Below are 12,649 nucleotides of genomic sequence, written 5' to 3' on the forward strand. Positions count from 1 at the left end.
ATTTCTAAACAGACAGGAACTCAGTTCTTTTTATGACCCCACCCCCCACCCATGGGAAATAGGTCCATTTTTGTGCATTGAATTCTAAGAGCAGACAGTGGGGGAAAAAATAAAACAATGAAATGTGTGAAATAAGAGGAAGGTGAGCCAAAAGCTGATTCGGGACTGTATGGAGAGTAACGATGATGTAGTACTCAGCTGAGAAAGGCCAGGTACCAAATAATCCTCTCTATCCAGTGGTTCCCCACATAAGACATTTCTGTACATTTCTCAGGAAATCATTTTAAGCGTCTGCCTTCAGAATGAATGTTTGTGGCAGGAATGGGGGGGAACCCAGGAGGAATACTGAAACTGTAGTAAATACATACTTTTATACCCAAACTTTCTTTCTTAATAATCTCAGTATCACATTAAAGTTTGTGGTAATATCAGCTTCCTGTGTCTTAAGAAATTTGGTGGCAGTATATTCTTCAGAGCTTTGTGGCCCAACACAGTAGCCACTAGACACATGTGGCTATTTAAACTTAAATTAAACTTCATTGAGATAAAATTGAAAACTAAGTTCCCCAGTTGTACTAGTCACATTTCAAGTACTCAGTAGCAACGTGTGGCCGCTGGGTACTCTATTGAATAGTACTGAGGCAGAGCATTTTCATCATCCCAGAGAATCTGTTGGTTGGCCAGCTAGAGGCTAACGTTTTTCATATTTGTGAGAAGAATTGGTTAATTTTATGCTTTATACTGTGGAAGTGCTTTATTGGCAGTTGTCTGGAGCTAGATGAGACAAGCAGCCAGACAAGAGCCCAGTGTGTCCTAATGTTCTCTTCTGTGGGGTTATATAGGATAGCCTGAATTAGGAAAGGCTGTCAGAATGAGTCTGGTGATTAGGTAGCACCATCCTCCTTGTTGGTAGGATGCATGATTGTGTTTGGTTAGTACTATAGGTGTTAGAGGCAGAGTGGCCCTTCCATCCGGGCCCTTGCTTGCTGGATGACACTGGGCAAGTCACTTAACTCTTCTGAACCTTTTTTCTCATTTGTAAAGTAGGAGTGAAATACCTACTTCCCAGGTTTGTTATAAGAGTTACATTAGAGAGTGGAAATGGAGTAAAGAATATTAGACACCCGGCACATTAGACACCCGGCACAGTACAAGACACATAGTAAGCATGCATGACGCCATAGCAGTCCTTAGTAATAATTTCTTATCCTTGTTGATGTCCCTTTCTCTTTTTCCTGATATATGCTTCTTTTCTTTTTCTTCTTTTTAATTATTTCTCCTCTTTCTTCGCTCTACTGCTGTTTTCCTTTATTCCTTTGTCTTCTTAGGCCCTGTGTAATTCTGTTACATAGATTTGTAAGAATAAAGAATTTCCTGTCCCTTGGTTGCTCTAATACAGTGAAGAATGGGCAATAGTTGATATCAAAATGGAACCAAACTGTGTAAAGATTCACAGAAATAAACCACCTTTGACCAGTATTTATGAGGATGCTAGTACATAGGGGCCAAGGGGCAGTGTGGAAATAACTAGCAAGTTAACACTGTCATGTGAGCTGTAGGGGGAAGATCCCTGCTGATTACATATCTTTCTCCCCTAGCAACAAAGGAGAGAGCGGGAAGCTAGAAGGCAGCAAGAACGTGAGCAGCGAAGGAGGGAACAAGAAGAGAAGAGGCGTCTGGAGGAACTGGAGAGAAGACGGAAAGAAGAAGAAGAGAGGAGGCGGGCAGAAGAAGAAAAGAGGAGAGTTGAAAGAGAACAGGTTAGTCCATTAACGAATGTTTCATGCATGAATCTGAGATTTGTTGCATAATAGAATTGGGGGATTTGGGACAAAAAGTACACAGACGTCTGCACATACACAATAAACACATTTAGGACTTCAGAGGTTTCAGAATGCTGACGCACAGGTGGAAGCACAGCAATAAATTCTCATCTTTAAAAAATGATGGATAAATCTTTCCATTTAGAAACCTGGAAAGCAGTTGAGTGGTCTCCAAACAGTGTGATACCCAAAAGATTTTTGAGTATGTCTTCTTGGGTTTGGCTTAAATGTTTGAACCCTAAATATCTGGATGATAATTAGCCTTTTCTTCAGTGAAATTAAAAACCAACCACCAGAGATGTTTGAAGTATCCAATAGCTGAGTATTGTAATAAACATTTTTGTATATAATGCAGTGTGTTTCTCTGTAGCATTAGAAAAACTATTAACATTGTGGTTTTGTTTAGCCAAGAAAGATCATTTGTGTTTTGGTAATACTTAGATCATTTTATTGATGCCAACTATAGTTGTCTTTTTGAATTTGTTCCTGAACACCTGTGCAAATAAAACTGAACTGTGCTTTTGTGTCTCTGCTATCTGTGTGAGCCCCTCAGAGCCTCCTCATATCTCACATCTTTGAATTGATAATTAGTTGTTACGAGGTTTGGGTAACGGAGAAAAGATATGATTGGGGACTGATTTAAATAATACTTGAAATTCATAGTTAAAATACTTACCAACAACGGTATTAACTTCCAAAGTTGATTATTCAACCACTGTCTTTGATACTAATCATATGCTTCAAGTTCTCTGCATGTTTACCAGTTCTTCGTAAGAATTTAAGTGATATGTTCTATTTGTTACCTAATTGATATTCTTTTCCAGTTGACCATGGTATGTTTTGGGGTTTGTTGTTGTTTTGGTTTTTTTCCACATTGTAATTTTTACCTGGGGACTGCAAAGGTGAATAAAAGTGAGCTTTTAAAAATTAAATGTCCTAATAAAAAATTTAAATGTCCTAGGGATAATTCTTGCAATTTCATGGTAAGATGAGGGTATGAGAGTTAAACTTAATCTTTAATGTTCTAATGGCAGTCATTAGCTTTTGTGTACAGCAATACTCTTCACCTCTTCTTAAAAAAAAATAGCATCAAAGGAGTTTCATTCTACTTTCCTTATTCTTTTGCAAAATATCCCCCGTGTTAACAGTGCTGTGAGAAATGTGTCAATTCTGCATTACATGTGCATGTCTGTGTACATGTGTAGTTGTATTCTGTATGCTTGTTTTATGTTAGGACGTTTGTGATTTGGATAGATGTGAATTTCCTGGTTGTCCTTGTGTTTTAGAGGCAAAAAATCCCAACTGTGCTAATTTGATCTTCCAAGTTATGGTTCTGTTCTGTCTAGTTCAAAGGTAGGATGAGTTGGAATTTAGATTCCTTTCTCGGCCATTGCAGGGTAAGGCCACATGTCAAGTTAGAACAGTGTTTTTGGCATAGCATGTGCTATGGAGGTTTAGACTAATAGGCATGGGCCTTGGAACCCAGGTTAGAATCAGATTGGCTTTTTTGGGCAAAATTTATTTTGTAAGATAAAGGTTTCTAAGGAAATATATATGTCATGATTTGTGTTATACACTATTCCCTCAATCGGAATTGTTGGTGAACTAAAACGTCTCTCCAGCCCAGATATATGGCTATTTTTATTTTAAAGTATGTGCCATAGTGTAAGGGGATGGTGAGCATTAGACACTGTAAAGACATAATCTGAATTTCAGAATAAAATTTCTCATAGATCCTTTAGTCTACTCCCCTTTAGGAAGTAGTTGGCTTTTTTCCCTGTTGATAAGGAACGAAACTTCTCGCTTGTATTTCAAAGTTGTTTCATGACTGTGTCTTATTTAAGCCTCACTAAAATCTTGAAAGTTGCAAGAAATATTCTTGATATTCATCTCTCAAATGAGGAGACTAGATAAGGATCTCTTGATGTCCTAGCCCCTTAAATATGCATGCAACTTCAAGGTTGGATTTCTCCTCTTTACATATTTTGGGTTTGTTTATCTGTTTTCATTGTTGCAGAGACTTGTTCTCTTTTCCTTGAAAATAGGCTTCCCCAATCCCCCACCTGTACCCCCTTACCCCTAAGACATACACACACTCTGCCATAGTCCCATCGTGAAGAGCCTGGGCCTGTTCATTTGTGAGAGATCACCTGCATCTGTTGTCTATGGACCATGCATGGGCTTTTCAAATTAGTCATTCTCTGTACCTTCTGTGTCATCAGAGAAAACAGAAATCATGTTTGTTCTTTTTTAATATTAAACAGGTTTCGGTTTGGGGTTTTAAAAATTGGCAGTCCATGCTACTTATAAATAATGACTATAAGAACCATCTGGGGCAATGTGGATCTACTGGTTTATCTAATTAAACTCTTGATATCTCTGGAGTCTTCTGTCCTTAAGAGGAATATCATGGTCCTTTGAAATCTCACATTTGTGTTTAACAGTGGTGTTCTAACAGAAAAATTTTCAGATACCTTTGTATATATCAATGGAGTGTATATCATTTTTTAGACTCTTTAGATCTTGGCCAATTTGAAGATCTTAGGGAAAATCCTTCGCCATACACTTTGTAATAAACTCATCACTAAGCGAATCACCACTGAAGACCATTGGGGCAAATGGTTCTTGGTGCTCCATTCAGGTGGTTCTGATGCTTTCCTTTTGGATAAATTGATTGCTGGGTAATTTCTGTGTGACAGGAGTATATCAGGCGACAGCTAGAAGAGGAGCAGCGGCACTTGGAAATCCTTCAGCAGCAGCTGCTCCAGGAGCAGGCCATGTTACTGGTAACACCCTGTATCTGTCTTGTTCTGTAGCATTAGGGCTCATTTTTCTATCCCTCCCCTGAGCTTTGGGCAGAGCTGTGGTGATCACCAGACCATTTTGGTTAGTGCTGTGGACTGACAGGCTCAAATGGAGACGTCCTCTGTGGTCATGCTACTTTGGGCAACTTTTCAAGGTGGCTTCTGTATATTTACTTATTTCCTGTTAAAGAGTTAACTGTTGTCTTTGGTAGATAGCAAGGTTTTGAACAGAACTTGGCATTCAGTGAACAAACTAGAATGCTAAGGGCTGAAAGTTAAAATCACATGCCATAGGACTTTTGTCTAGTATATTCTTACTTTTGAAACCACCAAAACCAGCTTTTAATTGAATTCTCTCTCTGTCCAGTGATATTATGGTTAGCAACAAGCTGTCAGATTTTTCCACAGGTAATATGCTATTTAAAATCCCAGTCATTTTGCTCTATTATCAAACAAGGGGGACAAAGGGCATTATGTTTGTAAAAAGTTGAGACTGAATCCAGAGAAGAGGCGAGCTCTGCAGTGTCCCATAGATTTAGTGTTCTCCTCTCCCTCTCCAAGGAGTGCCGATGGCGGGAGATGGAGGAGCACCGGCAGGCAGAGAGGCTCCAGAGGCAGTTGCAACAAGAACAAGCATATCTCCTGTCTCTACAGCATGACCACAGGAGGCCGCACCCGCAGCAGCAGCAGCCACCGCAGCAGGAAAGGAGCAAGCCAAGCTATCACGCTCCAGAGCCTAAGCCCCACTATGAGCCTGCTGACAGAGCTCGAGAGGTATTTTCTTTCCTTTGTTGCTTAAACATTGATCCGGTGTTGATTATTCCGTAGAAAATAATAGGATAATGCTTAGGAACTGTGTAATACTAAGACTTGAATGGGACAGAGACTAATTATGAGCCACTCTCTTGGTTTTCTAGCTGAGAAATTGTGGTTCAGAAAAGTGAAAGGACACTTGCCCAAGGTCTCTTATCTGCTTAGTATTTTTTTCTATAGACGACTAGAATGCCTCTGTTAACAAATCACAATGAATTGGACACTAAAAAAAAAAAAAAGATTGTATGGCAGAATCATACTAAGAATGTGAACAAAGGGAATGGTGGCCGGGTTAGCTATATTCCCCAAACCACAATGAAAATAAAGTGTAGCCCAGTAGCCTTGTAGTCCAGTTTAGTGACTTTTCAAAGACTGTGATTTGTTACTGAATTGACACATTTGGGCACCCAGAGCCTCACCATAAGGATGTGGTGAAGCAGTAACTGTTCTGGGATACTAAGAATACAGGGAACTGGGGAGCTTCTGGAGTGTGTTTAAACCTGGCCTATAGGTGGCATCCTGCTACCATGTCTCACCCTCACAGAGAGTAGCATCTACAAACAAGTGTTCTGCCTATTCTGGAATGCCTTTATTTTTGGTAGGATGAAATGTGCTTTGACTTCCTGATGATAATCTTTTAATCTGTTGGTTAAGTTGGTTGTGACATTAGTTTTGTTTTGTTTTGTTTTGTTTCCTAGTTTGTCATCATGTACAATCTAAGAATTCTTGGCCAGGAGGTTTTAAAAGCTTAGTTTTTATTTTCATAAGTATTTCTTTATCTCAAATTGAATTTTAGCCCCATTTTATTTGTCCCCTCTCTTTTTAAGCCACCCCTGTCTTGGAGAAAACAGAAAAATTATTTCTAGGACCCTTCCACTTTTCAGGCTTTTTTGGGGATCTCTGCTTTTCCCTACTAACGTAACACTAAGTTATGTCTTCTAATTCTCTGATGCAGGTGGAAGATAGATTTAGGAAAACTAACCACAGCTCCCCTGAAGCCCAGTGTAAGCAGACAGGCAGAGTATTGGAGCCACCAGTGCCTTCCAGATCAGAGTCTTTTTCCAATGGCAACTCCGAGTCTGTGCATCCTGCCCTGCAGAGACCAGCTGAGCCACAGGTAGCAACAGCCAGGTGGCTGTGGGCCAAGGAGACTCACACCATAGCTCACTAAGCCATGGGCCTGCTTGTAATGTTTACAGTTTGGTTTGTTACCACATTTAGAAAGAAAAGAGATGAGCAGAAGTGATTTTTGATTAATATACAGGCAAAATACCCTCAGTTGATAGAGAAAAGAAGGATTTTTATTTGTTTGTTTTTAAGATTTTTGTTGTTCTTACTAAGAGTTTCTAGATTCAGTCATTTATTCTTTTAGTCTTTTTGTCTTCCCTAACTCAGATGTTTGTAAACAAGTGCCTCCTTTCTCTAATAGAAAAAATTTTAAGTTTAGGTTTTAGAATATTAGTACCAGAAGTACATAGAGGAAGAATCATAAGCTTTGGTCCTTGGCTCCTGGCCAGTTCCATGAGTGAACTTTAGAAAACCAGTGTCTGCCCTGAAATTACATGTAGAATTTCTTGGTTTTGTCCAACTGTGCATATTTTTCTGGGAAAAGGGCCTTTTATTAGATTCTCAAAAGGTTCAAGATCCAAAAGAAGATATGTTCTATTAGGTTAAGTGTACATTGCCCTGACGTAGGTCAGGGTAAAGGTCATGACCTCTCATTGGACTGGCCACAGCATTCTGCCTAGTCTAGGTGAGGGAGAACCCCCTGGGCTGAGTACTGTGTGGTTAAAAGAGAGCACCCTGTACTATCCAGAGAAGGAAGGCAATAGTGGGGCTGTTGGATCTAAAAGATCCTTAAAACACAGATTGCCATTTTCTTACTGAAAATAAGTGACTTTCAGATATTTTGCTCCTTGAAGTTGTGTGATCCAGAATATTGGGAACAAGTTTTTAAGCCTGAATTTACCAGGTACTGGTGTTTGCAAATGTTAGGGGATAAAATCTCATATTCTTGTGATAGAAGTAGCTGTGGTGTTCTAAAAAACTAATCCAAGTGAGGATTTGAACATGCTTTAAAATAAATAATTCCAGTGTGGAGGAGTTGTTAAAAAAAAGGGGGGAAGAAGAACCAGACCTAAGCAAAGGGCATGTTTGTGAGAGTGGTGGACTTAGAGGGAAAGGGAGATATTTATATGGGGTCAGCAGTTTCTTGATTCGCAAAAGAGCTGGCCAACAAGCCAGAGAGCAAGGAAAGTGACACAGAGGCGAGGGAAGAGAGACTGGCAGACTAGGTTTGACAGCACTTGTATGAAGGGTCCAGGACTGAAATCTTTATTCTGCAAGTTAAAGTTACCGCAGATAGAAATTTTTATCTGTTTGGCCATGAACAGGTTAAAAAATAGGAATTCCCAAATTATGTAGGCTACTTTTATATTAATTAACTAATGTAGTGCCTAGAGATAGTCTGTCTCCCTTTTCCTCCTGCTACCGAAAGCTGGTTTGGGCTGAAACCTCTACTTACAAAAACATTCTTTGAGGAGACTAAGATTCTTATTTTGAAGCCCATTTTTTATTATAGTTACAGGTAATACCTCCAGTTTCACATTTTTCCCCCTGAAAATTTTAAACATTTTAGCAATCTGAGATTATTCCACTCTTGAGATTATTCCACCAAGAAGTAGAATTTGTGACTCTCCCAGAAGTAATAGAAATCATGACCTGGGACTTAACTCTGAATCTTGCATTTGGAAAGGTAGAACCAGTTGTGATTTGGTATTTTTAGTTTTCATTACATATGTTGATATAATGGATAGCATAGCTAGAATTTTGTAAATTGCAATCTTTAACACTTATTTTAAAATAATAAGATACAATAAAGAAGATACAGACTATTTCAGAAATTGTTTTATCAACTGAAAAAGCAACCACATTAACTCAGGTGACAAGTAGTTGTCCTGTTTTTTCAGTTGTCAAGTAGAAGGCATATAGTCCAGTAGCAGTAAGGAGAGGGAATGATAGTATTGAATATTCCTAGAGAAATCAAAATTCCTTTTTTCATAACTACTGTGAACATGTATAGAGATTTCTAAGGTTTGAGTGTTTTAGGACTTGGGAGAAGAAAGCAGCAAAATTGAGGGTGTATTTGAAAAGTTGGCTGTTTTTAAGTTGTATTACCATAGTCTGCTAACATACAAGGGGTTTGTCTTTGCTCGTGGAATGTGTTGTTCTGTGGTTATTTGGTGTGAAACCTTATGCTGCCAGGTGTCATAAGAATGGATAGCTAGGTCTGCATGAACGGCAGTGTCTGTCTTGTGATTTTACTTTCCTCCTTCCCTCTCTCTCTCTCTCTCTCTGCCTGTCAACTCTGCTTTGACATGGATGTGCATGGAGCACGTTGTCCTCCCTTTTAGGATCAGAGATCTACGAGGGGTTTTTTTTGCTTTGTTTTGTTTTGTTTCATTAATCTTCATGTAATGTTAGTCTGGATATTAAAAGAGTTTTCCTTATAAATGTACATTTGCTTTTTTCTATATAGTGTGTTCCTCAGCTGCTTCTTCACTTAGAAGTATAACTGTTCCACTGCTTGGCTTACCTAGGACTGTATTGCCCCTGTTTGCCTTTCCCCCACTTCTTGGTTTGGATTTGGTATTGACCGGAAAAGCGTTTTATGCAGAACGCATTGAATGTTTTGTGTTTTGTTTTCTTGTAAGGTACAGTGGTCCCACCTGGCATCTCTCAAGAACAATGTTTCCCCTGTCTCGCGATCCCATTCCTTCAGTGACCCTTCTCCTCCCAAATTTGCACACCACCATCTTCGCTCTCAGGACCCATGTCCACCTTCCCGCAGTGAGGTGCTAAGTCAGAGTTCTGACTCTAAGTCGGAGGTACCTGACCCCACCCAAAAGGCTTGGTCTAGATCAGACAGTGACGAGGTGCCTCCAAGGGTAAGAAGCAGAAAGACAGATGTGTGCTGCTTTTTTCCTTTTTGTTATTTTTTTAAAAAATTATTTATTTTAACTAAGGGTATGGTGACTTCACCAGAATGAAGGGGCAATGAAACTTCAAAGGAACTTTTTACAGTGGGGCAAGTTCCATAGTTATGCAGTTGTATTCAGTCAGCCGCCAGTTAGTTTTTTTATGGTTGTTGTTAACTCTATACTTAAACACAAAGTAACAGAATAATATATGAGTAAGTCTATAAAGAATATACTCCTAGAATAAAAAGAATCAAAATATATTTTGGCAGTTGTCTTAAGCATTTATACAAAAGCTACAAATTATTTTGCAATATTAATGAAGATCAAAATTTTCAGAAAAGGTTCTTTTAAGGAAAATTTTGCATTGAAAATTCCAAAAAAAAATTATTTTTTTCTTTTTTAAATTGAGGGATTTTTGGTTTCCTTTAAAATTTTTTGTCTTTTGGTAATTACTTAATGGTAAAATTAAATGAAAGGCACATTTTCATTTCGTTTATTTTCCCTCCACTTGGAATTTGCTTCCTCTGAATATTTTCTTGCTTCCTACCAGTCTTTGTTTCCTACTGATCCATTTGTAGACCATTGTTTGATTTCTTTGAGCTTATTTTCCTGATTCTCACATTATCTCAGAAAAATGCTTTTGTATGTCCCCTGCCACAAAGCTTCAGTCCAAACATCATTTGAATGTTACAGAAGCATAGAAGGGCTGTTTGTCCTGGCTCCTTTGATGCCTTTGACTAAAATTTCTCTATTGTATTATATCAGTGGAGGGCAGAGAAGAGTCAGGGGTGGTGGGGGTAGTGATAGTAAGGCTCACATAAGTATGAGTGTTCTAAAAATGTTTTGGTAGGAAAATCTTTTTTCTTCTCATATTTTCAATAATTTAATTCTTGTGTTTTTCTTCCCAAAGGTTCCTGTGAGGACAACATCTCGTTCCCCTGTTCTGTCCCGTCGGGATTCCCCACTGCAAGGCAGTGGACAGCAAAACAGCCAAGCCGGTCAAAGAAACTCCACCAGGTAAGAGAAGAGGGAAGCTTAAGAACATATTTACTGCACAGCATATTACATCATGTTCATTTTCATAAAAATGTTCGTAAACATGGAACGTCTGAGGTAAAGAGATGGTCACTTTATAAAAGAAAAACTGCCAGAAAATCCATTATTGTGAATAACAGCAAACTGGTCTCTAGTGAAAAGGGAGTTTGAATCCATTTGTGTATTTTAGCACTTTTAAAATGTAAACTCCCTGGCTCTGTAAGAGCAAGTGGATGAAACGGCAGGAAAGGCAAGGGAGAGATTAAGAGAATTGGAACCTGAGGAAGCTTGTCATCTAAAGGATTTCCCAAGTGCTTGGGACTGGTGCAGAAAACACAAACAGGCTACTAAAGGAAAGTCAATGGTTGACTTACAGTCTCTAATAAACTAGTGAATTAACCAAATAATATTTTTAGGTTGTAGATCTGTTCTGTGTACTATACAGTAGCTGTTAGCCACATGAAGCTACTTAAATTTGAATTTAACTTAATTAAAATTCAATAAAATTTAAATTTCCTTAGCTATACTAGTTAAATTTGAATTTAGCTTAATTAAAATTCAGTAAAATTAAAAGTTAATTTCCTTAGCTACACTAGTCACATTTCATGTGCTCAGTAGCCATGTGCAGGCATGGCTACCATGTTATTACCAGTCAGCGATCGAACATTTTCATCCTATCAAGTGATGTCCATTGGCCAGTACAATCCTAGGGGAAGGGTACACTATGTTGACTGTTTTGTACTCAATCGTCACCAAACCTCTGAAATTAGCCTTTTGTACATGGAGCCTTAATATAATTGGAATACAAAGATGGATGACAGACCAGAAGCTGCAGAGAGCCTTCTTAGTCCTTAAATGATCAGGGTACACTGTGGGATTCTCCTGAGACTGACTGAGTCTGTGTATTAATTGTGATCTAATAAACTTGTGCTCTGGGTGCATCCACGGTTGGGGAGCATCATAGCCCCTTAATAACTGGGTTCATACAAAGTAGTATGCTGTGTAAGTGTTGGCTCTTAAAAGCATTGATTAACAGTGAGAGCAACAGCCTAGGAACAGCATAATTTATGTGTGATTATATAAGTGGAATTTTTTTATATTAAGAAACTGAGTTTATAGCTGTGACAGGAATGGTAACATTTTTAGACTGAACAGTAGCATTTCTTGTCAATTGTTAAAAAGATTTGGGGTCTGGCTAATGGTAGTCTGTTATTTAACATTTTTGACTTAAGCTTATCTGAGATGTTTCATAGACCCAAAACTAATGTAAAACTGTGTGTCAACTACAATTTAAAAAAGGATATCTGAGTAAAATCCATGAATGATGTCATTGTAACTTTTGATGAATTTAATGTTGAATGCTGTTTGTAGGCCATTTTTTTCTCATTATACCTACATTGCAGAGACTTTGGTGGACACATCATACATCTGTTTATAATTTGATACTACATCTTGGGATAATGCATTAGCTGTTCTTTGTTCTTTTCTAACAGCAGTATTGAGCCCAGGCTGCTGTGGGAGAGAGTGGAGAAACTGGTGCCCAGGCCTGGCAGTGGCAGCTCCTCGGGGTCCAGCAACTCAGGATCCCAGCCAGGGTCCCATCCGGGGTCTCAGAGCGGCTCTGGGGAGCGCTTCAGAGTGAGATGTAGGATACCTTTGCTTTTCCCTTACCGCATTAACGATATTGGGCTATATGATCAGTATATTGGAGATCCTTTTTAATCCTGTATAAAGGCCTGTGGTTTTTTTTTTTCACAGCTGCATATCACAAAACAGTGTTTCAGTGCAGGTTGCTAATGATAACCATAATTTTAATAATATAGAGTTCACTTGTTCACTTTTGAGAGTTCACACATGCCTAGCACTGTGGGCACATTATATGCATGATCTCATTTAATCTTTAAAAGAACTCCATGAGAGAGAGAGGGATAGATGTATTGTGTCTCCATTTTACAAATTAAAGCAACTGTGATTTAGTGAAGTTAAGTAACTTGTCCAATAAGATTAGCTAAATGTCTGAGCTAGGATTTGAGCCCACTTCTTTCAGTATAGATTCCCATCAGTGCTGTCGTCCTTATTGGTTATTTTCATCCACAAAATAATAAGCTAATGAAAATTCCCTCTTTTATATTATTCACATAGTGTAACAAGGTATTGTGAAAACGTTAAGCAGAGTCAAGTCTGTTTGGAGACT

The 12,649-nt window shown here is 38.6% G+C and overlaps 1 protein-coding gene across 50 annotated transcripts in view; it reads left to right on the forward strand.

Annotated features, from left to right (window-relative positions):
• The window catches only part of MAP4K4 (mitogen-activated protein kinase kinase kinase kinase 4), a 192,708-nt gene that overhangs the window by 151,454 nt on the left and 28,605 nt on the right, over nucleotides 1–12,649 (forward strand). For 4 of the 50 annotated variants that reach the window (XM_059406288.1, XM_059406292.1, XM_059406300.1 and 1 more), the window contains exons 13-19: nucleotides 1,599–1,760; nucleotides 4,523–4,609; nucleotides 5,189–5,401; nucleotides 6,396–6,557; nucleotides 9,154–9,387; nucleotides 10,331–10,437; nucleotides 11,949–12,100. In XM_059406288.1, the coding sequence (XP_059262271.1) occupies nucleotides 1,599–1,760; nucleotides 4,523–4,609; nucleotides 5,189–5,401; nucleotides 6,396–6,557; nucleotides 9,154–9,387; nucleotides 10,331–10,437; nucleotides 11,949–12,100 (1,117 nt within the window). The remainder of the gene's footprint in view (nucleotides 1–1,598; nucleotides 1,761–4,522; nucleotides 4,610–5,188; nucleotides 5,402–6,395; nucleotides 6,558–9,153; nucleotides 9,388–10,330; nucleotides 10,438–11,948; nucleotides 12,101–12,649) is intronic. The other 46 variants (XM_059406297.1, XM_059406324.1, XM_059406329.1 and 43 more) reach the window with 18 other exon arrangements.

The sequence above is a fragment of the Mustela nigripes genome, chromosome 7 (genome assembly GCF_022355385.1).
Source record: "Mustela nigripes isolate SB6536 chromosome 7, MUSNIG.SB6536, whole genome shotgun sequence".
Lineage (NCBI taxonomy): Eukaryota > Metazoa > Chordata > Mammalia > Carnivora > Mustelidae > Mustela > Mustela nigripes.